This window comes from Mercenaria mercenaria, chromosome 3 (assembly GCF_021730395.1).
Source record: "Mercenaria mercenaria strain notata chromosome 3, MADL_Memer_1, whole genome shotgun sequence".
NCBI lineage: Eukaryota > Metazoa > Mollusca > Bivalvia > Venerida > Veneridae > Mercenaria > Mercenaria mercenaria.
The window spans coordinates 79,802,591-79,830,357 of NC_069363.1; the positions used below are offsets into that span (position 1 = coordinate 79,802,591).

Here is a 27,767-nt window from a genome sequence, read left to right on the forward strand (position 1 = left end):
AAAATCTTGTGACCTCTCTAAAGGCCATATTTTTCATGGGATCTGTATGAAAATTGGTCTGAATGTTCATCTTGATGATATCTAGGTGAAATTTGAAACAGGGTCATGTGCCATCAAAAACTAGGTCAGTAGGTCTAAAAATAGAAAAACCTTGTGACCTCTCTAGAGGCCATACTTGTGAATGGATCTCCATAAAAATTGGTCAGAATGTTCACCTTGATAATATCTAGGTCAAGCTCGAAACTGGGTCACGTGCCGTAAAAAAACTAGGTCAGTAGGTCAAATAATAAAAAAACCTTGTGACCTCTCTTGAGGCCATACTTTTCATGGGATCTGCATGAAAGTTGGTCTGAATGTTCGTCTTGATGATATCTAGGTCAAGTTCGAAACTGGGTCAACTGCGGTCAAAAACTAGGTCAGTAGGTCTAAAATTATTAAAATCTTTTGACCTCTCTAGAGGCCATATTTTTCAATGGATCTTCGTGAAAATTGATCTGAATGTTCACCTTGATGATATCTAGGTCAGTTTCGAAACTGGGTCACGTGCGGTCAAAAACTAGGCCAGCAGGTATAAAAATAGAAAAACCTTGTGACCTCTCTAGAGGCTATATTTTTCATGAGATCTTCATGAAAATTAGTGAGAATGTTCACCTTGATGATATCTAGATAAAGTTCAAAATAGGGTCACGTACCTTCGAAAACTAGGTCAATAGATCTAATAATAGAAAAACCTTTTGACCTCTCTAGAGACCATATTTTTCAATGGATTTTCATGAAAATTGGTCAGAATTTTTATCTTGATAATATCTAGGTCAGGTTTAAAACTGGGTCACATGAGCTCAAAAACTAGGTCAGTAGGTCAAATAATAGAAAAAACGACGTCATACTCAAAACTGGGTCATGTGGGAAGAGGTGAGCGATTCAGGACCATCATGGTCCTCTTGTTGAAGATATAAAAGGTTCATTCAAACTTACATCAAAATATATGATTTTCTGTTCAATAGAATATGTGTGGAAACTCGGCGTAAAAGTAAAAAGATCACAGTGCGTGGCATATTTCCTGGTGCAAGAGTTATACGAGGTGTTGACTGGCAGTGGGAGGACCAAGATGGTGGCAATGGGAGGAGGGGCAAAGTTACAGAAATACAGGTAAACTTGTCATTCTATTCCCATTATTTGTGACATTTTCTCGTCTATTTAAAGATGTACTATGCTTATGCTCAACTTTCACTAAAATATTTTATCAGTAGACATTTGAGCCGTGCCATGGGAAAACCAACATAGTGGGTTTGCGGCCAGCATGGATCCAGACCAGCCTGCGCATCCACACAGTCTGACCAGGATCCATGCTGTTCGCTAACAGTTTCTCCAATTCCAATAGGCTTTAAAAGCGAACAGCATGGATCCTGACCAGACTGCGCGGATGCGCAGGCTGGTCTGGATCCATACTGGTCGCAAACCCACTTTGTTGGTTTTCTCATGGTGCGGCTCATTTATTTCCATCTAGAAAAGCATCAGATATATCAAATTTGGCTAAAATATAAAGTTACTGTGTAGAAAGGGCTGTAAAGTGTAATTGATGTTTGTGTTTGGACAAAAAAATTGAGTCCCATTCTCCATCCGCCACCAAAAACTTTTTCCTTTACATATTGCAGCCAAAAAACAATAGATCTACATATTTTGTAATCAATACCATTGAGAGTACAAGGCAATTTGTTTTGAGCGCATGTTTTGGATGTCTCGCTTTATACGCCCAAAGGGACGTATTATGTTATACCCCGGTGTCCGTCTGTCTGTCTGACTGTCCGTTCGTTAGCAATTTCGTGTCCGCTCTGTAACTCTTGAACCCCTTAAAGGATTTCAAAAGAACTTGACACAAATGTTCACCACACCGAGACGATGTGCAGAGCGCATGTTTTGGATGTCTCCCTTCAAGGTCAAGGTCACACGGGGGTCAAAGGTCATATCAGTTTGTTTCGTGTCCGCTCTGTAACTCTTGAACTCCGTGAAGGATTTCAAAGAAACTTGATACAAATGACTACACCAAAACGACATGCAGAGAGCATGTTTCAGATGACTCACTTCAAGGTCAAAGTCACACTTAAGGGTCAAAGGTCATATATGATTTTGCTTTGTGTATATTGCTCTGCATTGCAGTGCTCTTGTTTTTATTTGGTAGAACCTTTTTTTGTTCACTAACAATAATCTTTTTTGAATTACTTCCCTTTTATGTTACTATAAGTAGCTTATTTTGAAATTTTTTATTATTGGCCGTAGGGAAAAACTGAGACCACATTTCTGTGACACAACATGGATGGTACCTCCAATTTTTAGGTGTATTTTGACATACAAAGGATTTTTTTGTGGACTTGGAATTTTTTTGGGAATTTGTTCCTGTCCTTTGGGCTTCAACAGTCAAGTTCTTTAAATTTTGCTCCCATCCTGTGATGTAACCCTTCGGGCGTATATTGCCCCGCTTGGCAGCGCTCTTGTATTCATCAAATTAAATGAATGGAACTTTCAGTTATGCTTCTGGATTGACATACCAGTAACCTTAAAATCTGTCAAAGTTAGAACACTAAGACTTCTAATAATTTGACAGTATGAATGATTTGGGATACTTTACCTACTGAGATTTTTAAAATTATGATTTTCTGACATTAATTTGGTGGCAGGACCTTTTTAATGTGCTTGATAATGTCATTGTGATTAAAATCCTAGATCTACATGAGATTTTGATTGTTATTGTGAAAAGGTTTGCATATAAACTATCTTTACCTTGTAGGACTGGAGTGCTGCGAGCCCAAGGAGTGCAGCGTACGTTCTATGGGACAATGTAGCAAAGAATCTCTACAGGGTTGGCTTCGAAGGAATGGTAGGTAGAGCAAGCAAAAACAAATAATTGTAACAATCAGTGAGTTAGAAGAGCTGCTTTTAAATTTATACATTTTTGTGCCTCCCCCATGAGTGGTGGGGGCGTATAGATTTGCTCTTGTCCGTCCGTGTGTCTGTCCGAAATTCGTGACATGCCTAGCTCAAAAAGTATTTGATATAAATTAATGAAACCTTGCATGAGTCTTTCATCTGGGTCCGCCCCCTATTTCTAGAGTTATGGCCCCTGAAATAGTCAGAAATGCACATTTTCACATTGTGACACGCCTAGCTCAAAAAGTGTTTGATATAAATTGATGAAACCTTGCATGAATCTTTATCATGGTATGAACTTGCGCACCTCCTATTTTTCGTCTGGCTCTGCCCCCTATTTTTAGAGATATTGCCCCTGAAATAGTCAAAAATGCGAATTTTCACCTTGTGACACGCCTAGCTCAAAAAGTATTTGATATAGATTCATGAAACTTTGCATGAGTCTTAATCATGATATGAACTTGCGCACCTCCTATCTTTCATCTGGGTCTGCCCCCTATTTCTAGAGTTATGGCCCATGAAATAGTCAGAAATGCACATTTTCACCTTGCGACACGCCTAGCTCAAGAAGTATTAGATATAAATTGATGAAACCTTGTGTGAATCTTTATCATGATATGAACTTGCGCACCTCCTATTTTTCATCTGGGTCTGCCCCCTATTTCTAGAGTTATGGCCCCTGAAATAGTCAGAAATGCACATTTTCACCTTGCGACACGCCTAGCTCAAGAAGTATTAGATATAAATTGATGAAACCTTGTGTGAATCTTTATCATGATATGAACTTGCGCACCTCCTATTTTTCATCTGGGTCTACCCCCTATTTCCAGAGTTATAGCCCCTGAAATAGTCAAAAAATGCACATTTTCACCTAATTATGTGCTTCACTCAAAAAGTATTTAATGTAAATTCATTAAACCTTGCTTGAGTCTTTATCATAATGTGACCTTGCACACTTGGCATTCTTCTTGAGAATTTTAGCATTTATTACAGAGTTATGGCCCTTGAAATAACCAAAATAGTGGATTTTTTGTTTGTGATGCTCATAGCTCAAAAAGTATATGGTATAGAATAATGAATCCATTTCTTAGTTTTTTTTTAGGCTATACCCTTTTAAGACTGCAAACATTTGAATGATTTCCCCTTATTTGTGACAAATGTACCAGTTGGGGTGGTGGGGGGGGCGCACCCTGTGTCCTACAGAAACATTCTAGTTTCTGTTTAGCAAAATTATCAAGCAAAAGTGTGCAACCTACATTTTTGACCAATCAGACCGAGTTATTTTTAAAAAAATGTGGCTTCTTATTCATGAAGACCAATGTGACTGTAGCAATAATTTAGCAATAATTTTCGAAGAACAGCTCTACACGCTGAAGAGCGTCGACATGACTGACTGCAATTCGGATTGGTCAGACACAGATTTCACACTATGTCAGATAGAGTCCATGAAGAGAATTCTTCGAGAAAAAGAAACCTTGGTCAGTCACTCCGCTACGCTCTGTTTTTCCTCCCTATCGGATTCTTTTTCACAAAGAATTCACTTCATGAACTCTGTCTATAACGTGGAATGCTGCAACTTATTTTCCCAATCTATATAGCATTATATTAGATTATTTTGCATTAGAACAATTGGCTTACTTGATTCATAGAATTTTTTCTGCCTGAGTGAATATTCTGTTCTTGCTCAGATGCACATTAACACCTTACAGGTGTGTAGATATAAGCTGACTGCCATTTGAAAAAGAATAACCATGTAGGTGAAGTTGTTTACTACAATGTCATGTACTCATATTTTTCCATATTTTCCTTTGTTTTTGCTCACCAGAGCACGAAGTGCTCAAGGTGAGCTATTGTGACAGGTCATTGTCCGGCGTCAGAATGTCAGTCTTGATGATCTTTAGGTCAAGTTCGAAACTGGGTCATGTGGGGTCAAAAACTAGGTCAGTAAATCAGATCAAAGGAATAGCTTGTGAACACTCTAGAGACCATATCTGTGCCCCAATCTTTATGAAACTTGATCAGAATGTTAGTCTTGATGATCTCTAGGTCAAGTTTGAATCTGGGTCATGTTGGGTCAAAAACTAGGTAAGTAGGTCAGATCAAAGTAAAAGCTTGTGAACGCTTTAGAGGCCATATTTGTGACTCAATCTTTATTAAACTGGGTCAGAATGTTTGTCTTAATCATTTCTAGGTCAAGGTTGAATCTGGGGTCAAAAACTAGGTCACTAGGCCATATCAAAGGAAAATCTTTTCAACACTCTAGAGACCACAATTTAAGTTTGAAACTCATGAGAATTAGTCAGAGTGTTTGTTTTGATAATATATAGGTCAAGTTCGAATCTGGGTAATGTGGGGTCAAAAACTAGGTCACCGGGTCAAATCAAAGGAAAAGCTGTGAAGGCCACAGTTGTAACCAAATCTTTATGAAATTTAGTCAGAATGTTTGTCTTGATGATCTTTAGGTCAAGTTCATTTCTTGGTCATTTGGGGTCAAAAACTAGGTCAGTAGGCCAGATCAACTCTGGTGAGCGATATATAGGGCCATCATGGCCCTCTTGTTATATAAACCGTTTTTGTTTCTATATTTCACATGTTTCCTTTGACTATACATGATAATAGTTCCACATGTTCAAGATTATCAATGAGTTAGAATAAATGTCAACTGTTAATCAGCTTCCTTTTTAAATGCTCTTTAAACAGTTTAATAATGCCTCAAAATGTTTAATCAAGGTTGTAAAGATTGAAAACTCCTACAGACAAGGGCAATCCACTTAGGGAAGAAATTCTGATTGTAGTAATTAATTTTACATCTTGTTTTCATTCCCCTTCTTTCAGTCAGACCTCAAGGTTGTCACAGATGCCAAAGGTGGGACAGTGTATAGAGACCATCTACCTTGTCTAGGTTGGATTTTCTTAATTCTTGTTCTCTGGAAAGGAAATATTTTGTATGTTTGACCAGTGTAAATCATGAAGTGTAAAATCCTCATTTAAGATTTTAATAGTTAAAAGTAAAACAAACTTACATGTTCTTCTAATTGTATGAAAATATTTCATTAAGGTAGCTAGACATATTTGATAATAGGGTGTGTCTTTTGGCAAGTCATTTTGTGCAGTAAAAGCTTGATTGTATTCTATGTCATCATAAATGGGAGACTTTATCAGATTGGGTTTTAGCAAGAAAGAACATTGATGAATGTTTGAGAATTTCCATAGAAATCAGCAGCACATTTTTATAACTACATGCAGTAGGATTAATCATTTTTTGAAAAATAGCAAGAAATGAGACCCCTGTTAGATATGAATCTATGTAGATCTACCTTAAATGACATAATTTGCAACTTAAGGTGTACTTTGCACATTGGTCTCTCAGTAAATACAATTCTACTTTGAGGTTTGATTAAAGTTTTGTTGGTTAAGATGGATGTATTGGTAAGTGCATCACCAGAAAAACTTGCATATAAGTACATTGTACTGTAGAACATCAGTGAGTAACATCTCCAAAAAGTAAAGTTCCCTTTACAAGCGGAGACTTTCAAGTTTGATACAACTTTCAGTAAACTAATCTCTGCTAAGCAACACACTTTTTACACAAAACATATGTTTATTTTTCCATAAAACCGCCTTGTTAGCCTAGTGGTAGAGTGTCCACTTCAAGTGCAGGAGGTCGTGGGTTGAACTTTGGCCGTGTCATACCAAAGACGTGAAAAATGGTACCAGAAGCTCCCTTGCTTGGCACTCGGCATTAAAACGGAAACTGGCCCCTTCTCTCATACCCTCGTGGCGATGTATTCCATCAGGAATGAGGTGTTGAGAGTGATTTTGTAGAACTTGTTTCACAATCGACCTAAAATAAATTAGTATAAACTAGTTCTAAAGAGACTGCACTGTAGTGTTGAACTTATCCATGTTAAATTTGATTGGCCATTAAAAAAGAAAAAGAAGCTGTATATAATATTGTATTGTGAAATGTTTAAACTGTTACATCTGTCGATATTATTGAATACTTACAGGTGAGCAAGGTCCAGGATCTAGATCAGGTCCGGGTGGTCTTGCCATTGGGGACCAGGTTAATGTAGATTTAGATTTTGAAATTGTTCAGTCTCTCCAACATGGACACGGCGGCTGGGCTGATGGAATGTTTGAGGTAAGTTTACTTTGCTTGAAGATTCAAACATTATTTCTCTCTGCACTTTTTAATCACTTGTCCCTCATTGATTTGGGTTCCAAACTTTGTAAGGAGGGATGTAGAGTTCATCCAGCTAGCTTACGGAAGGTTGGTGGTTCTACCCAATCTTGCCCATACCTGAAATAATGCTCTGATGGGTACCTTAACCCTTACTCTGCTAAATTTCTATAATGAACTTGACCATCTTTCAATTTGGACAGTACCATTAACTGTTAAAAGGGGTGCTTACCGAAAATATACTGACTTAATGGCGAACAGTGCAGATCTTGATCAGACTGCATGGACAGGCTCCTTGTGTCTTCCTCCACCATCAAAAGCTGACATGCCATTGTGTTGGTACCCCATTAAACCCAACAGAGAAAAGATGATAACATCTTGATAAAATCCCAAATATCAGAAAAAGTCAAAATTTTGTAGTTTTCTTTGTTGATTAGGTGGCTGTTTAACATATTCGTGTTGACTATTTCAGTGTTTAGGTCAGACAGGGACTGTGGTTGGTATAGATGAAGATCATGATATTGTTGTCTCATACTCCAGTGGAAATAGGTAAGGAAGGAAAGACTGTGTAGATTTTTTTTTGCTAACATTTCTAATAGAAACAAAATATTTCTTGAACATTGTCCAGAAATGCTAGAAATATAAACCTTGCTAAGTAGTCATTAGATTTCCATGGCAGCAAAAGACAATATGGCAGATTTCCATTTTACTGAATGTTTATGCATTCAAATTACATTCACTTGTAATATATTCCTTCAAATTACATTCACATGCCAGTGGCTATTTTTAGCTCACCTGTCACAAAGTGACAAGGTGAGCTTTTGTGATCACGCAGCGTCCGTCGTCCGTGCGTGCGTAAACTTTTGCTTGTGACCACTCTTGAGGTCACATTTTTCATGGGGTCTTTATGAAAATTGGTCAGAATGTTCACCTTGATGATATCTAGGTCAAGTTCGAAACTGGGTCACGTGCCATCAAAAACTAGGTCAGTAGGTCTAAAAATAGAAAAACCTTGTGACCTCTCTAGAGGCCATATTTTTTACAAGATCTTCATGAAAATTGGTCAGAATGTTCATCTTGATGATATCTAGGTCAAGTTCGAAACTGGGTCACGTGCCATCAAAAACTAGGTCAGTAGGTCTAAAAATAGAAAAACATTGTGACCTCTCTAGAGGCCATATTTTTAATAAGATCTTCATGAAAATTGGTCAGAATGGTCATCTTGATGATATCTAGGTCAAGTTCGAAACTAGGTCACGTGCCTTCAAAAACTAGGTCAGTAGGTCAAATAATAGAAAAACCTTGTGACCTCTAGAGGCCATATTTTTCATGGGATCTGTATGAAAGTTGGTCTGAATGTTCATCTTGATGATATTTAGGTCAAGTTCGAAATGGTGTCACGTGCGGTTAAAAAGTAGGTCAGTAGGTCTTAAAATAGAAAAACCTTGTGACCTCTCTAGAGGCCATATTTTTCACAAGATTTTCATGAAAATTGGTCAGAGTGTTCATCTTGATGATATCTAGGTCAAATTCGAAACTGAGTCACGTGCCTTCAGAAACTAGGTCAGTAGGTCAAATAATAGAAAAACCTTGTGACCTCTCTAGAGGCCATATTTTTCATGGGATCTGTATGAAAGTTAATCTCAATGTTTATCTTGATAATATCTAGGTCAGGTCGAAAACTGGGTCACGTGCGGTCAAAAACTAGGTCAGTAGGTCTAAAAATAGAATAACCTTGTGACCTCTCTAGAGGCCATACTTGTGAATGGATCTTCATAAAAATTGGTCAGAATGTTCATCTTGATGATATCTAGGTCAAGTTCGAAAATGGGTCAAGTGCCATCAAAAACTAGGTCAGTAGGTCAAATAATAGCAAAACCTTGTGACCTCTCTAGAGGCCATATTTTTCATGGGATCTTTATGAAAGTTGGTCTGAATGTTCATCTTGATGATATCTAGTTCAAGTTAGAAACTGGGTCAAGTGCGGTCAAAAACTAGGTCAGTAGGTCTCAAAATAGAAAAACCTTGCGACCTGTCTAAGGGATTTTTCTAGAGCGGAATAGCAGGGCGCAGCACCCTGCCCGTTTTTAGCGCCGCCCTTCTGCCCGAAATCGCCGCCCTTTTGCCTTTCTTCAGCGCCCCTTTGCCCTTTTAGCACCGCCCCTTTGAGCATTATTTAAGTATTTCTAAATGAACTGCCCATCAATCATCTGTCAAAATACCATCCCAGATAATTGTCAATCGATACGAAGTCATGACACGCACCGACTAAATACAGGTGCTGTGTATTTGCCCAAGGCATGTATGCAGTATCCGTATGCAGATGACGACCGACCGAATCGTAACAAACAACAATTAGATAGGTCAGCAATTAAAGCGAACTGCAAAACAGATTAAAAAAGGAGAAAAAACATCTTAAAACAAAGTCTGCTGCTTATTAAATGCCGATAAATGGCCAGTAATTATCAGCAATTAGCGTGGCACCTCATGTCAATTTTGTTGTTCACAGTTTGATCTCGGTTGAAGATAACAGCCGATCTTTAATTAGTATCACTCCCTATCAGAATGTATATGATTTTGTTATATTTATTTCATCAATATACTATTAAATTTCTATGATATTAATTTTGTTTAAAAGAAAATAAACCACTCGATCTTTTACAGAACGTAATGGCAGTCTCAGAATTTAGCGTAGACAGTCAGTGCATAGAGTAGTTTCCCTTTACCAAAATGGCGAAAATCGTAAACAAAGTTATTTTGTTAAATTTATAGTTGGAAAATTGTCTACACTTTTGTATAATATGCACCCACGATTCGGGGTTGAGTGGGGGTGTTCGGGGTAAAAAAAAACTGTGCATTTATACACGAGTATGAATGTATAAAGACAGATTTGCACCAGAATTATTCAATAGTATCTTTATGGTATATTTCTAATCAAGACAAAAATAATTTATGCAAACATAAAACAAACTGCTGTATTTATAAATGATAAGCATGTTATATAGACAAACAGGTATTAATGTTTTTCCAGACATTCAGATTCATTGCAAATCTTTCTGTAGTACCTTACAATGTAGACATTACAACAAAAACAAAGGAAATCTACCTTATGATTTTCGTAGACAAAGGTACGCAACGCGCAAAATGCACCCTGCCCCTTTTTAGCAGCACCCTGCCCTTTTTAGAGGTCTAGAAAAATCCCTATGTCTAGAGGCCATACTTTTGAATGGATCTTGATGAATATTGGTCAGAATGTTCACCTTGATGATATCTAGGTCAAGTTCGAAACTGGGTCACATGCCATCAATAACTAGGTCAGTAGGTCAAATAATAAAAAAATGTTGTGACCTCTCTAGAGGCCATATTTTTCATGGGATCTGTATGAAAATTGGTCTGAATGTTCATCTTGATGATATCAAGGTCAGGTTCAAAACTGGGTCACATGAGCTCAAAAACTAGGTAACTATGTCAAATAATAGAAAAAACAACGTCATACTCATTTCAAAACTTGGTCATATGGGGACAGGTGAGCGATTCAGGACCATCATGGGCCTCTTGTTTTGTAGAATTATGGCCCCTTCTTAATTTCACAGAATAGGCCATAGTGAAGAAATATGGTGTGTTCAACTCCTTTTTGAAGGAACGAATTCAATGTTGCTAGGATGCACTACCTTATCTGAATGTTTGCTTCAAACTTTTAGTTCAAGACCATTCATGTGAATATGGTCTGCACTAAAAACTTTACTATTTAGAGGATGGCGCAGTATGTTTGGGTATCCCTGTCCAATGGACACAATTCTAGTTCCAGTCTTCATCATTTGTTTTTGGAAGACTCACCCTTAGACAAATTAAACTTTTTTCTAGCTCACCTGTCACAAAGTGACAAGGTGAGCTTTTGTGATCGTGCGGTGTCCGTCGTCCGTGCGTGCGTGCGTCCGTCCGTAAACTTTTGCTTGTGACCACTCTAGAGGTCACATTTTTCATGGGATCTTTATGAAAGTTGGTCAGAATGTTCATCTTGATGATATCTAAGTCAAGTTCGAAACTGGGTCACGTGCCTTTAAAAACTAGGTCAGTAGGTCTAAAAATTGAAAAACCTTGTGACCTCTCTAGAGGCCATATATTTCACAAGATCTTCATGAAAATTGGTCAGAAAGTTCATCTTGATGATATCTAGGTCAAGTTCGAAACTGAGTCACATGCCGTCAAAAACTAGGTCAGTAGGTCAAATAATAGAAAAACCTTGTGACCTCTCTAAAGGCCACATTTTTCATGGGATCTGTATGAAAGTTGGTCTGAATGTTCATCTTGATGATATCTAGGTCAAGTTCGAAACTGGGTCACGTGCGGTCAAAAACTAGGTCAGTAGGTCTAAAAATAGAAAAACCCTGTGACCTCTCTAGAGGCCATATATTTCATGGGATCTGTATGAAAGTTGGTCTGAGTGTTCATCTTGATGATATCTAGGTCAGTTTCGAAAGTGGGTCACGTGCCATCAAAAACTAGGTCAGTAGGTCAAATAATAGAAAAACCTTGTGACCTCTCTAAAGGCCATATTTTTCATGGGATCTGTATGAAAATTGGTCTGAATGTTCATCTTGATGATATCTAGGTCAAGTTCGAAACTGGGTCAAGTGCAGTCAAAAACTAGGTCAGTAGGTCTAAAAATAGAAAAACCTTGTGACCTCTCTAGAGGCCATACTTGTGAATAGATAAATATTGGTCAGAATGTTCACCTTGATAATATCTAGGTCAAGTTTGAAACTGGGTCACGTACCTTAAACAACTAGGTCAGTAGGTCAAATAATAAAAAAACCTTGTGACCTCTCTAGAGGCCATACTTTTCATGGGATCTGTATGAAAGTTGGTCTGAATGTTCATCTTGATGATATCTAGGTCAAGTTTGAAACTGGGTCAACTGCGGTCAAAAACTAGGTCAGTAGGTCTAAAATTATTAAAATCTTTTGACCTCTCTAGAGGCCATATTTTTCAATGGATCTTCATGAAAATTGATCTGAATGATCACCTTGATGATATCTAGGTCAGTTTCGAAACTGGGTCACATGCGGTCAAAAACTAGGCCAGTAGCTATAAAAATAGAAAAACCTTGTGACCTCTCTAGAGGCCATATTTTTCATGAGATCTTCATGAAAATTAGTGAGAATGTTCACCTTGATGATATCTAGGTAAAATTCAAAACAGGGTCACGTACCTTCGAAAACTAGGTCAATAGGTCAAATAATAGAAAAACCTTGTGAACTCTCTAGAGACCATATTTTTCAGTGGATCTTCTTGAAAATTGGTCAGAGTTTTTATCTTGATAATATGTAGGTCAAGTTCAAAACTGGGTCACATGAGCTCAAAAACTAGGTCACTATGTCAAATAATAGAAAAAACGACGTCATACTCAAAACTTGGTCATGTGGGAATGGGTGAGCGATTCAAAACCATCATGGTCCTCTTGTTTATTTTGGTTTGCTTGAAGCATTTTCCCTGTTGCCCATGTGTTGTATTAATAAGTAGAATGGAGATTTGGTGAACAAAAGAAAATTTTATTATAGTTCAGACTTGATAAGTTTTCTGAAAAAAGAATAAACAAGGTACACTCATTTTCAAAATAATTGGGGAGAAATTACATAGATCTACTTGGAAGCATAAAATTGTTGGCAGTAGTTTTCAGGCAGAGCTTAGTTAATATTTACCTCACGAAACTCAATTATTAACAACCTGAGGTTTAAGGGCTATTGTTTTCGTCAAAGCTGCTCCATTCAAAAGGAATTTATTGTCAGCAAACTCTATGGGAAACTGTTTACATCAGGTCTGTTTCTGGCAATAGAGAGCTATTAAACATCAAGCATGCCCCCAGTAATGGGGTTTTGTTCATATCAAGTTGGCCCTAGGCAATTTGGACATTGTTAACATCAGGTTTACCCATGGCAGTTGGGAAATTGTTACCTCAGCATTGGGGAAATCGAAACTCTGGCAGTTGATAGAATTTTTACCCCAGCAATTGGGAAATTTTTTATCCTGGCAGTTGAGGAAGTTATTAACATAAAGCCCTGTGATATTTTATAGACAGTATGTTTCATCATTTCAGATGGACATTTAATCCAGCAGTGTTGACTAAAGTGAGCACGCCTAGTAGTACAAACTCTGCAACAAGTGAGAACGGGACAAATTTAGGGGCGACAGGTTCTTCAACGACCCCTCAGTTTGCAGTAGGAGACCTTGTACAGATACTAAGTGACGTGGAAAGAATTAAAGTGCTACAGCGTGGACATGGGGAATGGGCAGAGGCAATGATGCCTGTAAGTTCTCTTTTAGACAAATGCTTATTGTATTACTTGATTGAGATAAAACACGAGATAAAATGAGCCATGCCATGAGAAAACCAACATAGTTTTTGCGACCAGCATGGATCCAGACCAGCCTGGGCATCCACGCAGTCTGGTCTGGATCCATGCTGTTCGCTTTCAAAGTCTATTGCAATTAGAGAAACTGTTAGCAAACAGCATGGATCCTGACCAGACTGCGCGGATGTGCAGGCTGGTCTGGATCCATGCTGGTCGCAAAGCCACTTTATTGATTTTCTCATGGCACGGCTTAAATGACTTAGAGCACTGAAATAAAATTACATAGAACACAGGAACTGTGAATTTAAAGCTTTCCCTTGTATATGCTGTGAAATTGAATAGTTCGAGTGGCACAAAATTTGTACAGTTCAGGCTTTTTTCATGATATGAATTTGTGTATTTCAACTTAAAACATAAAATTTGTGGGAATTTCACAGTTTTGTTGGGATTTAATTTTGTGGATTAACTCGACCACAAAATCCATGAAAATTAGTCCCCCGCAGGTACTAATGATTTGTAGTATAGACACTGAAAAATCATCATTTGAATATTCTTTGGAAAGAAAAAATAAAATGTCAACTTTGGAGTATGAACATTTTAATTTTCAATTTTTGTTCAGCAACTTGGCCCAACATACAGAAATCTCACTCCAGACTATTAACTCTGAAGTTGCATTTCTTAAATTTGAAAGTAGGCTTTTGGTTTAAACATATTTTATTGCATACCAATATATATAATATTTACATCTCTAATACAAAACTATTAACATTATATGCAAAAGTAGGCTTATCAGGAGTGTGAAATGAATAAGGAAGTTGAAAAGGTAAAATGTTTTCTGTGGTGATTTGACAGGAGGTATGTCTTAAGTCATACGTACTTTGCCACTGGTTTGTATTGGAAAGTTATAATATACTTGCTGAAGACTAGTTGTTATTTGTAACGAATTCGGAAGCACTTGCAGTATTTACTAAAAGCCTTTAAAGGTGGATAATCAGATTTCGGCCATGTAACGGATTTGCTTGAAATTTTAACATCTGATCTGTTACACCCATTTATGTTCACTTAACGTTTAATAAAAGTAAGATTTTCACTGGAGGTATTTTTAAAATTTTATTTTCATATCCTGGTTGCCCAACCAAGACAGAGTTTTTTTATCATAAGTAAAAATTTAATAAACATACTTTGCCTAAGGAAAGGTATAAATATTAGACATATTGTAATATATTTGTAAAATATTTGCGTTAATAATTGTGTATATAGATAGAATTCATTAGAAACACAAGTTTGAAAAGTTATTATTATCTCCCTTTGCCTATCTTGGTTGCGCAACCAAGATAGATTTGAAATAAATAAATTCAGAAGCTACACACAGCTTTAAAGCTTGCCATTAGGTTCAGATTGTTAAATAATTGATATGTCTATCAAATGCAAATGTATAACTAGAAATTCTATCGAAATAAAAAGAAATACCCAGCTTTTTATAAACTTTAATATTAAAGGGGAGTAATTACAAAATTTTATAAAAATTAATAAAATATACATTTCTAATAGGAATCCAACTCTATGTAATGGGTCTTTTTGTCTCTTAAATAAATCTCTACCAGAATATACAAAAAGTAAAAATTGTCATTAAATGTTGTTTAAATGTGATTGACCACCTTTAAATAAGTAAAATATGAAATGTACATGTGCTGTCAAAACTTCTGGTTAAGCCCATATTAAATAAACCATCTTTGAAAGCTGGTTGTGTCAGTTGTTGTGGTTACAGATTGGCAAAAGTAATTGTTTTCGACAATCTAATAGTTCTGTCTATTTATTGGATGATTTGAGCACAGATGGAACATTCTAATTTTAACAGCCTAGGTTTGAAAGGAAAAGTCAGTTTTAAAGGGCTTTTTAGCTCACATATCACAAAGTGACAAGGTGAGCTTTTGTGATCGCGCAGCGTCCGTCGTCTGTGTCGTCCGTGGGTCCGTAAACTTTTGCTTGTGACCACTCTAGAGGTCACATTTTTCATGGGAACTTTATGAAAGTTGGTCAGAATGTTCATCTTGATGATATCTAGGTCGAGTTTGAAACTAGGTCATGTGCGGTCCAAAACTAGGTCAGTAGGTCTAAAAATAGAAAAACCTTGTGACCTCTCTAGAGGCCATACTTTTTAATGGATCTTCATGAAAGTTAGTCAGAATGTTTACCTTGATCTTATCTAGATCAGGTTCGAAACTGAGTCATGTGCCATCAAAAACATGGTCAGTAGGTCAAATAATTAAAAAACCTTGTGACCTCTCTAGAGGCCATTCTTTTGAATGGATCTTCATGCAAATTGGTCAGAATGTTCACCTTGATGATATTTAGATCAAGTTTGAAAATGGGTCACATGCCATTAAAAACTAGGTCAGTAGGTCAAATAATAAAAAAACCTTGTGACCTCTCTAGAGGCCATATTTTTCATGGGATCTGCATGAAGTTGGTCTGAATGTTCATCTTGATTATATCTAGGTCAAGTTTGAAACTGGGTCAACTTTGGTCAAAAACTAGGTCAGTAGGTCTAAAAATAGAAAAACCTTGTGACCTCTCTAGAGGCCATACTTTTGAATGGATCTTCATGAAAATTGGTCAGAATGTTCACCTTGATGATATCAAGGTCAAGTTCGAAACTGGGTCACGTGCCTTCAAAAACTAGGTCAGTAGGTCAAATAATAAAAAAAACTTGACCTCTCTAGAGGCTATATTTTTCATGGGATCTGTATGAAAGTTGGTCTGAATGTTCATCTTGATGATATCTAGGTCAGGTTCGAAACTGCGTCAACTGCGGTCAAAAACTAGGTCAGTAAGTCTAAAAATAGAAAAAACCTTTTGACCTCTCTAGAGGCCATATTCAATGGATCTTCCTGAAAATTTGTCTGAATGTTCACCTTGATGATATCTAGATAAAGTTCAAAACTGGGTCATGTGTGCTCATAAACTAGGTCAGTAGGTAAAAAAACCTTATGACCTTTCTAGAGACCATATTTTTCATGAGATCTTCATGAAAATTGGTGAGAATGTTCACCTTGATGATATCTAGGTCAAATTCAAAACTGGGTCATGTGCCTTTAAAAACTAGGTCATTAGGTCAAATAATAGAAAAACCTTGTGACCTCTCTATAGGCCATATTTTTCATGAGATCTTCATGAAAATTGATCAGAATTTTTATCTTGATAATATCTAGGTCAAGTTCAAAACGGGGTCACATGAGCTCAAAAAATAGGTCACTTTGTCAAATAATAGAAAAAACAATGTCATACTCAGTTCAAAACTGGGTCATGTGGGGACAGGTGAGCGATTCAAGACCATCATGGTCCTCTTGTTATTTTAGTGATGTTTTCAGTATAAGAAACATATTTTATACTTGGACATGTTTTCAGTTTTAACAGACCTGCTTTTTTAGAGGTTCCTGTTTAGAGGAGTTTGTTATCCTAAATATTTGTTTCTTTTTTACAGACTTTGGGTAAAATTGGACGAGTACAGCAGGTTTATCATGACAATGATTTGAAGGTTGAAGTATGTGGTACGTCATGGACGTATAATCCGGCTGCTGTCACCAAGGTGGCATCATCTGATGGGGCAGCTATAGGAAACTCATCTGGAGGTATGTCGTTAACAGGCAGTAACTGAAAAGCATACAAAGTTGTATAATCAGCTGTTTCACACACCTTGAGAATTTGAGGAGACATTTTATAATGTATGAGTATTGTAACTTGATGTATGTCATTTAAGGTATTAATACACTACACTTTTTCTTGCTCATGAGTTACAAGTTTTCATTCATATTTGATTCTGTGAAGTCATTTAATTTTTACGGTCACAATATTTCACGGTTTTGCTCAAAACCATTTTGTGGGTACAAAAATTTATGGATTTTGACTTGAAAATAGAATAAATGTGCCATGCCATGAGAAAACCAACATAGTGGTTTTGCGACCAGCATGGATCCAGACCAGCCTGCGCATCTGCGCAGTCTGGTCAGGATCCATGCTGTTCGCTTTCAAAGCCTATTGCAATCAGAGAAACTGTTAGCGAACAGCATGGATCCTGACCAGACTGCGCAAATGCGCAGGCTGGTCTAGATCTATGCTGGTCGCAAAGCCACTATGTAGGTTTTTTCATTGTGCAGCTCAAATGTGAATTTTACTTGTTTTTGTAAGGATTTAATTTTGTAGATTGACTCGACCACAAAATCTGCAAAAGTAGTTCTCCAGTTTGATTAATGATATCATATATGCTACATTATGTACTGAAATTATGCTTAGGTTTTGGTATGAAAAATGAATATTTCAGTCTTAGCTATTTGTGGTCAGTTTTCCAGCAGGTGCTTTTCTCCTTGTATAATTTCTTGTATTGTTTTTTCACTGTTTTCTGATGTTTTTCAAATTCAGAGAGATTGAGTGCGTTATTAAAGAAGCTGTTTGAGACACATGTATCGGGAGACGTTAATGAAGAGCTGGTGAAAGCTGCGGCAAATGGCGACTCGTCGAAGGTGGACGAGATACTACAGAGATCTGATGCCACTGTCAATGTAAGTCATCGCTTGTTAATTGTATTGAAATTTACCCCGTCATGGAAATAACACATTTAAAGTGAAGTATTGTTGTGTACTTGCTTGAATATGGGGAAACTGTGTATTGAATTGGAGTCAGAGATGTTTCAGTGTAAGTTCAAAATATATTTCATGAGTGAACATCAGGTTGTTGAATAAGTAGTGTAGCCGCCAAAAGACCTAATGTTCAAGAGTAAAAGATATTTTTCGCTTATACGTGTCTTTTTAATAGTGTTAACCAAATTTTACTCATTTGGCCCACGCAACCAGTGAAAAATAAATTATAAATTAAATAATATTCAGTATGAAATAACATTAATTTTGTTATTTCTAAAATAATGTTAGTTAGTTATTTCTCTAATATTTCAGTAATAAATAAAAAATATAGTGCACAGAATGTCATGTAGAAGCTCTGAGGAGCATGTTTATCCTACCTAAAAGAGTTAAGACTGCAAAGAAGATAGGAAGGGAAGAAAGTGACCCAAAAAAATTTAAAGATGCCACAGATCAAAGTGGCTATGTTGCTGCAGGTTCTTATATATTAAATAGTTGCTGGTTGTAAGATTGGCAATTGTGAAAATTATTAAAGTTTACTTAGCTTAACTGTTTAAGGCAATATTTTCCTTTATGAAGGTGAATGGAGTGTTTGCTGGACACACTGCGTTACAGGCAGCCTCACAGAATGGTCATGTTGATGTTATAAAAGTACTCATGAAGTATGATCTAGATATGGAAATAGAGGTAAGGTTGTCAGAGGGCCATCTTTCTACACTGATTCTGTGTTGGGGGAGTTTTTAGGGGGAGATATCTGTTCATTAAAGGTATATACACATTGTTGAAACACTGCTGTTAATGAATAAATATAACGTCTTTGCGGTAATAACACTGATACAGTATAGGTTATGTTGATGCAACTAATTAAGGATTGCATTAGATCAATGTTCAATTCAGTGCTGTGCCTGGTTATTTTGGTACCTTATACTTGAACTCCCTAATTCAAACCTTTTAACTGTTATCATGCTGGACATGATTGATTCTGCCTTTGCGACCAGTGTTGATCATGATCAGCCTGCACATCCATGCAGTTTGATCAAGATCTGCACTGTTCGCTATTCAGTCAGTATCTTTTTGGTAAACACCCCTTTTAACAGTTAATGGTAATGTCTAAATTAAAAGATGGACAAGTTCATTACAGAAATTTAGCATGATCAGGGTTAATAAAATGTCAAGATGACCAATGTATGTCATATTTGAATGATACATAGCCAGCATTGCTTTCGAAGTAGGAAATATGATTTCGTTTCCAGTACAAAACTACAGTACAATCTCTCCAGAGAGGCCCTCTCTTAAGCAAAAACCTCTCTATAACAACATCATCAAAATTTCCTTAAGCTGAAATATACTGTCAAATTTACCACTCCAGAACAACAACCTCTACCTTACAGTCAGTATTTGTATCCCCCAAAGGGGGTTGCTGTACAGAGGTGGTACTGTACTAAATAATTGGTATGTGTTTAATATAAATTGTAGGACTTTCTTCGGGTATAGCAAGATCTAAAAATAGATGACAGGAAGTATTTTGCTTGTACATGTTTCATATTTTTTATGCCCCCACTTTGGGGGCGGCATATAGATTTGCTCTTGTCCGTCCGTCCTTCCGTCCGTCAGTCCGTCCGTCCGTCCGTCCGTCCTTCCGAAAATGTTGTGTCGTGCGTAGCTCTGAAAGTATTTGACGTAGAGTCACAAAACTTTACAAGAATGTTGGTCAGCATGTGTAGTTGTGCACCTGGGGTTTCGCGTCCGGATCCATTCAGTCATGTAGAAGTTATGGCCCCTGACTTTGTAAAAATTGATCATTTTAATGTTGTGTCGTGCCTAGCTCCAAAAGTATTTGACCTAGAGTCACAAAACTTTACAGGCATGTTGGTCAGCATGTGCAGTTGTGCACCTGGGGTTTCGCGTCTGGATTCATCCAGACAGATAGGAGTTATGGCCCCTGACTTTGTGTCGCGCGTAGCTCTGAAAGTATTTGACGTAGAGTCACAAAACTTTACAAGAATGTTGGTCAGCATGTGTAGTTGTGCACCTGGGGTTTCACGTCCGGATCCATTCAGTCATGTAGAAGTTATGGCCCCTGACTTTGTAAAAATTGGTCATTTTAATGTTGTGTCGTGCCTAGCTCCAAAAGTATATGACCTAGAGTCACAAAACTTTACAGGCATGTTGGTCAGCATGTGCAGTTGTGCACCTGGGGTTTCGCATCTGGATTCATCCAGACATATAGGAGTTATGGCCCCTGACTTAGTAAAAAATTGGTCATTTTAATGTTGTGTCACGCATAGCTCCAAAAGTATTTGACCTAGAATCACCAAAGTTTACAGGAATGTTGGTCAGCATGTGTAGTTGTGCACCTGGGGTTTCGCGTCCGGATTCATTCAGTCATGTAGAAGTTATGGCCCCTGACTTTGTAAAAATTGGTCATTTTAATGTTGTGTCGTGCCTAGCTCCAAAAGTATATGACCTAGAGTCACAAAACTTTACAGGCATGTTGGTCAGCATGTGTAGTTGTGCACCTGGGGTTTCGCGTCCGGATTCATCCAGTCATGTAGGAGTTATGGCCCCTGACTTCGTAAAAAATTGGTCATTTTAATGTTGTGTCGTGCATAGCCCCAAAAGTATTTGACCTAGAATCACCAAAGTTTACAGGAATGTTGGTCAGCATGTGTAGTTGTGCACCTGGGGTTTCGCATCCGGATTCATTCAGTATTGTAGGAGTTCTGGCCCCTGACTAATGTCATGTAGTGGGGGCATCTGTGTCCCATGGACACATTTCTAGTCCTAAGGAGAGATTACGTGGCCGGCAAAATCAATAGGACATTCTTATTTTTTCCATCCATTGCTCTTTGGGGAACCATAGACCTAACATTTGGCAGTGTTGACCTGTTATGTAGGAATATCATACAAATTTATGTCCAAACAAAATAGCCATCTTTGCCAAAAACTTGAAATTCTGTGCCAAAGAGTTAAATGGTTTTGCACATAAATGTGCGCATGAACAATTGAGAAATGTTATGTACATTAAAGATAAATTTTCATTAAAAATCAAGAGTTATTTACCTGACAGGATAAAGACGGGGACCGGGCTGTGCACCATGCCGCCTTTGGTGATGAGCCTGCTGTTATAGAACTCCTACATCGGGGAGGCGCAGACCTTAATGCACGTAACAAACGACGCCAGACACCTCTACATATAGGGGTCAACAAGGGTCACATCGGGGTTGTGAAAGCTTTGCTGGAGATCGGATGCCACCCTAGTTTACAAGTAAGTGATATGATTTAAAATGGAATATTTTCAGACTTCTTTAGATAGTTTGGATATATTGAGTTACTTCCCTTTAGTTGTTAAAAAGTTCTCTGATGAAGCAGTTGCTGCAGTTTTCTCCTGTCTTTGGCACAGATGATAATACATCGCACAAAGTATGGAACAAATTATATAATATATACATATTTTATTTGCTTATGCTGTTGGGGCCTCCCGTGGACCGAGTGGTTAGAGTGTTGCTTCAAACCATTTGCACTCATCGATGTGGTTCGAACCTCTATTGGGGCGTAGAATTCTTCAGTGAGGAAAGCCATCGAGCTGGCTTACGGAAGGTCGGTGGTTCTACCCGGTTGCCGTCGTTGATGGCATAGTGCACGGAGGGGCACCTGGGGTCTTCCTCCACCATTAAAGCTGGAAAGTCGCCATATGACCTAAAATTGTGTCGGTGCGACGTTAAACCCAACAAAATAAATAAAAAATAAATGCTTATGCCTGTTATATTGAAATTGATTTTATTCTGACCCTGATTGGAACCTACAGGCTTACTTTTCTTTCCCAGAATGACCAAGTTAGTTTGAAAACTGATTAATCAAGATATTGATTTTGACTGATACAGTTTAATAATGTAGGAGAAATTCAAAATTTGAAATCAAAGATTTATAAAATGGACTTCAAATTGAGCTTTCTTAGAATGTGTAAAAGACTGATTTTAGCTGGACTTTGTTTCTTACTGGTAAAAAAACCATTATAGATGATTTTGATTTTCTACAGACATTGCTATGTGTTTTAAAATTTGCGATATCATGATTTTGATGAAGGTTAAGAGGATGCCCCTTTTAATTACGTCCCTTTGTGATTGGAGGCATGCCCATTTAAAATACAAGACTTTACATATGATCTTGTTGCTACTCAGGATTCAGAAGGAGATACTCCACTTCACGATGCTATCAGCAAGAAACGCGATGACATGATATCACTGTTGTTGGAGTTTCACGCCGACCTGACAATCACCAACAATAACGGCTTCAATGCGTTACACCATGCAGCACTCCGTGGAAACCCAAGGTAGGTGACGCATGCGTGTGGATAGCATGTTGTCGGTTTTTTAAGTTTCAGGTTGTCTAATTTTTTGGTCATTTATTTCCTGCCTGGCAGATAGGAAAAAAGAAGAAATAGATTATTGCAGATGTTGGCAAAAGCTGAGACGTTTGCTAAAGCTGCTGCGATATCTTCAGGTATATTTATGTGAGTGGCCCAAGGTGAAGAGCAATTTACTTTGTCTACAGTTTGCTGTATAGATATTTTTGTTTAAGAATGGGCTTAACTAAAAACATGACTTCAGATCTATTGTTCAAGTCAGCAGACTGGTCAGAAACTCAAAGCATTGTAGAATTGGGATTTTCTCTGTTGACCTTGTAATATAACAAAAAGAAAATCATCATCACCACCATCATCATCTTCATCACTACCATCTGCCTCATCATCATCATCATCATCATAGTGCTCAATACATTAAGCATCATATTTGTCATTTATATAAACGTTTTTTGCCTTTTCTTAATATTTGGTTGTCTCCCCTGGATAGGAGGTTTCATATTTATTCATACAATGTCCCTATTATTCCTCTTGTTTTTCTTTGACCATATTTAAGTCACACCTATATTCTTAAAATATGTACAAGCAAGTGACCTTGTTGGAACTTCTTAGATTTAGTTGTGGTTTTCAAGAAATTACATTCAAACACTTGTTGACGTGTTTTGGTCTAATAATTGTTTAAAGGGGCCTCTGTGGCCGAGTGGTTAATGTTGCTGACTTCAAATCACTTGCCCCTCATCGATGTGGGTTCGAGCTTTACTCGGGGCATTGAATTCTTCATGTGAGGAAGCCATCCAGCTGGCTTACGGAAGGTCGGTGGTTCTACCCAGGTGCCCGCTCATGATGAAATAATGCATGGAGGGGTATCTGGGGTCTTCCTCCACCATTAAAGCTGGAAAGTCACCATATGACCTACCATGTGTCGGTGCGATGTTAAATCCAACAAAAAGAAATAAAAAAAAATAAAAATTGTTTATAACTACAACCTTCAGGTGCTGTTACCTTGTCTTACTTTTGCCATGTGTCTTTACTACCCTGTGACATTTACTGAAATGTATTTTATATATAGGGTATTACCTAAGCAATAAATATAAACCTTACACAATCTACATTGTATACATACCATCGTACAAATTGCGCAGTTTTTAACATGTATTTTACCTTTGTGCTCGATCAGTTGGCATCAGCTCAAAGATGTAGGGTATTAAAACATGCGTAGAAAGATACGTTTCTTTGAAATGTTTCCAGTCAATGTCAAACTAGCAGTGTTAAGCCGTGGATATGTTTTCACACATCATTTGTCTAATGCCAAGTTAGTGTTTAGTCTTTTGCGTTGAGATATGGGTCAGTTAGGTTACATGAAAATATTTCTTCTAAATGTAAAAGTGCCAAACACCTAATTAAAGTTTATCTTTATCATTGAGTTGTAAGTTGATAATGATACATGGAAATATTTTACTTCATTATATAATGTTGCCAGTCACGGAATTAGATTCAGTTGTGTCAGTTTTTTGACCCTGTGTTTGCTTGATAAGGAAACAATTTTAATTTAGCGGGGGATAAATAACTCGGTTATCATAATTGAATATCATACATCATTATTATGGCCATAATTTTCTTCCTCTTTGTAGTCGAAAAACATCAGCATCATAATTTGACTAATCATCTTCTGTAGAAACATTCTCTAAACATTTTATCCATTTTATAATATTAGCATAATTCTACATTATAAGAATTCATCGTCATCATCATCATTTTTGTCCTGTCACCATCAAAGTTTTCATCATCGGCAGCAATAGAATCATGATCTTATTCTCCATAATTGCTGACATCATCATCAGTATCATCATCATTGTCATTATCATCATCAAAGCCTTCATCATCAACAACAACCATTTTCATAATTATCATCATCAGCAGCAGCAGCTTTAGGCATATATAAAGAATATTACTTGTGTTTTTCTCGTTTGCTCGGAATATTCATCTGACTGTGAATATTCCCCTTCTTGTTCTAAATAAAACTTGTGCAGCTGGTTGTCCTCCCATCACTTTTGGAGAAGTTTCTCATTTGACCTTTCACCTTTGAACTTACTTCACATCTTTGCTTAATTTAACTTGATTGGCATACAAGGCATGTGTTTGTAATTATAGTACCCACTTACAGTGAAATGCCAGTTTTTAGATTTTCTTGTGTTATACATATATTCTCTGAAATGTTCCCGCCTAAATTTCAGAACACATTGAAGTATAATTGAAGAACCCTATTTTAATCTACAACTTACAAGTAGGGTGTTAAAAATAATCATTGTATTGTGGTTAGTCTACTTTTGAAAGGGGTATTTATTCAGCAGTAAAAATGAAATTGGACACTTCCACAGGGCAAGCTCAGGGCTGCCATTTTGTTCCATGGGTATGGCAAATGAAGTTTTCATTTACAAGCAAAGAAAAATTTATAGGTTTACTGACTGTATAGATACTGTCAAACTAAGAAACTGCATTACAATTTTGAGTAATTGTGTTTTTTTTCAATGACAAAGATTTGAAATACATGAAATTAAAAGGTTATTTACATAAAAGTTTTAATTGCATCTCTGAAAAATTCCATCTCGCAGATTTTCTGAAGTTGCTTTTGTACCTGAACATAGTGCTGTTTGGTCCGAGTATAATGCTCTTGACCCGAATATAGTGCTCTCTGGTCTGAATATATGGCTAACTAGCCTGGGGCTAATTGACTTGAATATAGTGCTCTCTGGTCTGAATATATGGCTAACTAGCCTGGGGCTAATTGACTTGAATATAGTGTGCTAATTGACTTGAATATAGTGTTGCTTGGCCTGAATATAGTGTTGTTTGACCTGAATATCATGCTAATTGGCTTTAAATAGTTCGACTTAAATATAGTGCTGTTTGACCTGGAAATAGTACAATATCTCTAGCAGTATCTAAACTGCACAAATAATGAAGTGTTTAAACATTGGCTCGGGATCACTTTTTTATGACATTTCTTTGACAAGGAAAACAGAAACTGTCTACTGTCTATTTACTTTAGAAATATTTCTTCTGTGGAATAGATTAACCCTGCTTCCTGTCTGGGTATTTTTATTGTTCCTAATTAACACCTTTAAGTGTTGCAGTAAGATCAAAACATTTCAATTTAGAGCACTGTTGAATGATGGGAAATGTTGAAATTTCATATGTTGGTAGATCAGAAATACTTTGACACCTTTGTTTAGATTGGAGCGAAGTGTACCGCTATGTGGGTCATAGGTTGTGAGCTGGAGTCTTTTAAGGCCAGGACTTTGCTTTGTTAGACTTTTATTAAGTGCTGCTTATTCGAGCTCGGAATTTGTGGAATTAGAGACTTCTTACCAGTCTCTGAATACAATCTTGGGTTATTTGAATTAATTGTCTGCCAAATTAGCTCAATAAGGAGAGCGCAGATCTACAGGTTCATGAGTTTAATTCTCAGGTGAGGCCTCTATGATGATTGATAACGCATTGTATCTGAAATCGTTTCTTCTTCACCGATCCATGTGGGGAAGTTGGCAGTTACTTGAGGATAACAGGTCAGTATGTGTACCGTATCCAGGAATATTTGTCGCTGTTACATAACTGAAATACTGTTGAAAAAGGTGCTAATTCCCAAACAAATAAACAGAAGGAACAAGTCAAATGCTTGAGTTTGAAACTGGTCTCAAATGTCAATTTAATATCATTATGGACCATGCTTTCAACTAGGAATGGATTCATCAGATGTCTATATAAACTAAGCACATATAGTGTATTCAAGACTTGTTAACGACTTATAAATGTCCCATATTTTTTAATTGCAGACAATCCTTTATGTTTTAATAGGTCTTTAACTGGTATACTTTTGATACACACTGAATTTAAGTTTTCATTCAACCCTTCATTTAACCCTTGTAATGCTGGACACAATTGATTCTGCCTTTGCGACCAGTGCAGATCATAATCAGCCTGCACATCCATGCAGTCTGATCATGACCTGCACTGTTTGCCATTCAGTCAGTATGATTTTAGTATGCTCCCCTTTTAACAGTTAATGGTACGGTCCCAAATTGAAAAATGGACATTTTCATTTCATTATAGAAATTAAGCTTGGTAAGGGTTAATGGCCATACTGGACTTGTTCGTACTTGACAAACATAAACTTGCTACAGAAAGAAATTAGTTAAAATTGTCTTACAGTGATTAAGGCTTTATAAACTTGTATTTGAACTTTTGGAGTTATTCTTGTGTTCCTGAATCAGTTGAATGCAGAATTTACTACAGATGTGTTTTCCAAATATTGACCAGTGTTTTATAAATTCAACACTTTGTGTAAGTGATTAAATCATACATGAGTGTTTGTGAGTCTTGTAAAATTGATCTAAGGGCTTTAGTTATCCTCATATATGTCCATCCTTGATATAAATGGATACCATATTCATGACCTGAAGCCACAATGAAATTGGATGTTAATGAGAACCATACTCGTTACCTAAAGCCACAATGGAGATTGATCCACTAACCATGTGCTCCAAGTCAAAATCTGAATGCCTCACTAATTAAACAATGTACAATGTTTAACACATGTGCAGAGAAAACTTGTACAAGTTTTTATGTTTTAACAGGAACAGTGTGTTGAAAGCATATTTGCCGACAGATCTAATAATCCTTTCTTGATTGAAGTAACAGATACCTAGTCTTTGACTAGGACAGTTCGAAACTTCAGATATTTTTCAATTTTCATTCTTCCAATTTTTTCATTTAGGAATTACTTTGTATTTTTCTGTGACATGCATGTAATGTCTTTGATAATATCTCAGTTAACACTATTCTCCTAGAGGCACCCTTTGATTATAAATTTTATATGTTTTAATCTCAGTAAATTTTGTGTCTGGAATATCTATAGAAATAAGTTATTGCATTAGTTGTTTATATATGTCTGATAAAAGTGTAATATTCTTGTATTTCGTCAAAATTTAAGAAAATTCATTTTCAGAATATATTGTTTAAATTGATGGATCTTTAGGCGAGAATTGACCAGTATAAAATGTAATTTATTACTTAAGTTGCCTCTGTGATAGGCATATGAATGCATAAGTACTTACAAAAAGAAAACAATGGAAGGGGTATTTTTTTATAACATTGGGTAACTAAGGAGCAACCATACATGTACACCTCTTAAAGGGAACGGAAATTAAAGACATTTGCCCACAATATAATGAAAGAATTTGCAAAATCAGACAACAAAGAAAGGAAATTTTGGTCAGTGCAAACAAAATTGGATGTTTTAATTTTCTTAT

At 36.8% G+C, this 27,767-nt stretch overlaps 1 protein-coding gene across 1 annotated transcript in view; it reads left to right on the forward strand.

Moving 5' to 3' along the window:
* The window catches only part of LOC123524293 (E3 ubiquitin-protein ligase MIB1-like), a 155,038-nt gene that overhangs the window by 12,415 nt on the left and 114,856 nt on the right, over positions 1 to 27,767 (forward strand). The window contains exons 3-13 of the mRNA XM_045302371.2: positions 1,005 to 1,149; positions 2,786 to 2,875; positions 5,761 to 5,827; positions 6,936 to 7,069; positions 7,581 to 7,657; positions 13,206 to 13,416; positions 16,946 to 17,093; positions 17,881 to 18,020; positions 18,675 to 18,782; positions 21,166 to 21,363; positions 22,277 to 22,428. Of these exons, the coding sequence (XP_045158306.1) occupies positions 1,005 to 1,149; positions 2,786 to 2,875; positions 5,761 to 5,827; positions 6,936 to 7,069; positions 7,581 to 7,657; positions 13,206 to 13,416; positions 16,946 to 17,093; positions 17,881 to 18,020; positions 18,675 to 18,782; positions 21,166 to 21,363; positions 22,277 to 22,428 (1,470 nt within the window). The remainder of the gene's footprint in view (positions 1 to 1,004; positions 1,150 to 2,785; positions 2,876 to 5,760; positions 5,828 to 6,935; positions 7,070 to 7,580; positions 7,658 to 13,205; positions 13,417 to 16,945; positions 17,094 to 17,880; positions 18,021 to 18,674; positions 18,783 to 21,165; positions 21,364 to 22,276; positions 22,429 to 27,767) is intronic.